The sequence below is a fragment of the Acanthisitta chloris genome, unplaced genomic scaffold (assembly GCF_000695815.1).
Source record: "Acanthisitta chloris isolate BGI_N310 unplaced genomic scaffold, ASM69581v1 scaffold45871, whole genome shotgun sequence".
NCBI lineage: Eukaryota > Metazoa > Chordata > Aves > Passeriformes > Acanthisittidae > Acanthisitta > Acanthisitta chloris.
In genome coordinates, this window is record NW_008656219.1 from 4,904 (window position 1) to 7,432 (window position 2,529).

The following is a 2,529-nucleotide window of genomic DNA, read 5'->3' on the forward strand; positions in this document are numbered from 1 at the left end:
AACAGACCTATCCGTGAGAATCTCCTATACCCTCAGGACCAGCAGAGGCTGCTGTGTCGATACGTAATTCAGAAATGTGTATGCAAAGTTCCTAATTTGTGAATATTGTTGCAAAATTCTTGCTCAGCACCTTTACTGATCTGCATGATAATATCATTCATTAAATATTGCTAGGTTAGGGCAAGGTGACTAGCAATACCATTTCACTATATTGGATGATTTTAAAGGGTAAATTAATCACTCTTACATCAGCTGGTTCATTGTTCTGACACTAGAATTGAGTGATTATATAATGAAACTACTTTCTCTTTTCTTGAAACAGGAGTATATGCTTCACCTCCAGCGCCTGGAGCAGAGATCAGAGGAACAATTCCTGGAGCACTGGCTGAATCCACATTGCCTCCCACACTGCAACAGGGATCTAGTGCACCCAATCTAGTGGTCTTGCCTGCCGTGCAATTGGTATATTTATTCCTTCTACAGTGCATATTTCTTTCCTCGTAATAAAAGGCAGAGCCACACACTGGAAGAGAATAACCAGTAGCTGCAGGAAGCCCCTTTTGCTGAAAGGTGTCTGGCAGCAGAGCAGTGGCATGAACAGAAGTGTCCTAGGCATCAACTCTGTCACTGTAGTTCTGTTCACGTTAATAAAACACTTGGTTATGCATTTCTCTGCTATATGCTTTTAAGCAGTAGAATACAGAGATAGTGTCTGTCAGGACTGACTTGTTTCAAAAGACAGAAAGTTCATCTTCTTAAAATTCTGCGATTTATTTGTACATATCTAAATATCTTTGAGAATCTGGACGTGGTGGTAGACTTCAGTGAAGCTATGTTAATCCACAATAAGCCAAAGGTCTGAAACTTATTTAAAAACAAACCCATAAAATTCTCAAACCTCAGCCTTAGGAGGTAAGTTGGCAGTTCTCAAAGAATCTTCCAGCTGAGACACAGTTGAAAGTTGGCTCACTTAGCTACAGGAATTCTTCACAGCAGTTCTTCACAGTTCACTGTGAAGAGTGAATGTTAGAAAAGTGCTTAAATGATTTGAAGTCCTTTAGATGTTCTTAGTAAGGCCAATGTCAGCATGTTTTTTAATTATATTTTGTGGGTTTTTTCCTGCAGATCTCCTCATGGGCAATGGATATTTACTACAATTGTGTTAAGGAGGACAAGATTATTCCTGCATTGGCTATGTGCTCATTGTAGAGCTGAACCTCTCTGCAATACACTGCAATCCTACTGATACAGCAACACTTCCAACTACAAGTGGCTACATACGTTATAGACCAACACATATTTCCTACAGGAATGATTGCGTGCATGAATAAATGAATCAAGGGTTTCCCCCAGTTTCTGAGGTATGGGCAAGAGTAAATCCCTGACCAGCCCTGGAGTATGGCTTTAAAGGGTACAGCTTTAGACTGTCTGAAGCAAAAGGAACTCAGAGGGAGAGGCCCATAGAGAACTGGAGGATATCAGCATGAAGAGAAGGCCAGCTTTCTGGACTGTGGAGGAATCCTTAATTACAGTTTTCTAGGTTAAATAACAATATTGCGTGAAGACACCATTTATACAACACTGTTTAATTGCCTGATGGGTATTTCATGTATAATAAAAGCTTTACTCAATAAAAATAATAAAAGCTTGACTCAATTCCAGTTTCAGATAATTTTGTTACCTTAGTCTCCCGTACTATATGCTGACAAAAATCACTGCAAGTGAGGCTCAGTATTGAGAAGTGCAGGATCAGCAGCTGGGAAGTACTATGGTGCAGTTTAATAATTGTGGTAGTTTCTCTGCACAACGACCCCTTTCCTCTCTAATTCTGCCAGCTCAGGCACATGTATCCAGTCAACTCTTTTCTGCCTGTGTGCCTTTATAAGCTCTGCCTTGGAACAGAATATCATTAGGAGCATGAGGACTGGTAGCAAAATGAAACATCATTTTATGCAGTTATATGAGGCAATTGCTGCTGCAACAGAACATCTGATAGGCTGGAAGAGATCAACAGTCCTTCTAGTATACTCTCCTTCCAGTAAGAGCTCTCCTAGATGACTCCAAGGAAATAATTTAAATCTCAAAGCATCAAAGGCTTGCTTTCCCCTACTGCCAAGATAAATCATAGATTAAATCTGGGAGTGTAGAATAGTATAATCAGGCTGCTATTGTGTTCTTTTTTCATAATGCTCTCAATACATAGATCTAGATTTGCATATCTCTTTGAGTTAAAGTCATTAGGTGAAATCCTGGCTCTGTTTTTATCAGCACAGGGAAAAATTCATGCTGATGCCAGTTATGCCAACTTTCACCCAGTGAAAGTAGATTTTCAAGTACTTCTTTGAAATAAAAGCACTCCCACCTAGTTCTACTCAGTCATTTTTAGATAACTCATAAAGTTAAGTAGTAGTTCCTAGGCCTACCTCAGTAACACTGAGCTAATCCTAAGGCAAACACATGGAATGGAGATGGTTGATTGTTTTTCAGTTTGCTTTCCCACTTAGGGCTGTCGTGGTTTAACCCCAGCAG

The 2,529-nt window shown here is 39.8% G+C and overlaps 1 protein-coding gene across 1 annotated transcript in view; it reads left to right on the top strand.

The window, feature by feature from the left end:
- Positions 1 to 439, top strand: part of LOC103811244 (chromosome unknown open reading frame, human C17orf67) — a 3,961-nt gene extending 3,522 nt beyond the window's left edge. Inside the window, exon 3 of the mRNA XM_009084205.1 lies at positions 323 to 439. Coding sequence (XP_009082453.1) covers positions 323 to 439 — 117 coding nt within the window. The remainder of the gene's footprint in view (positions 1 to 322) is intronic.
- The last annotated feature ends 2,090 nt before the right edge of the window (positions 440 to 2,529 follow it).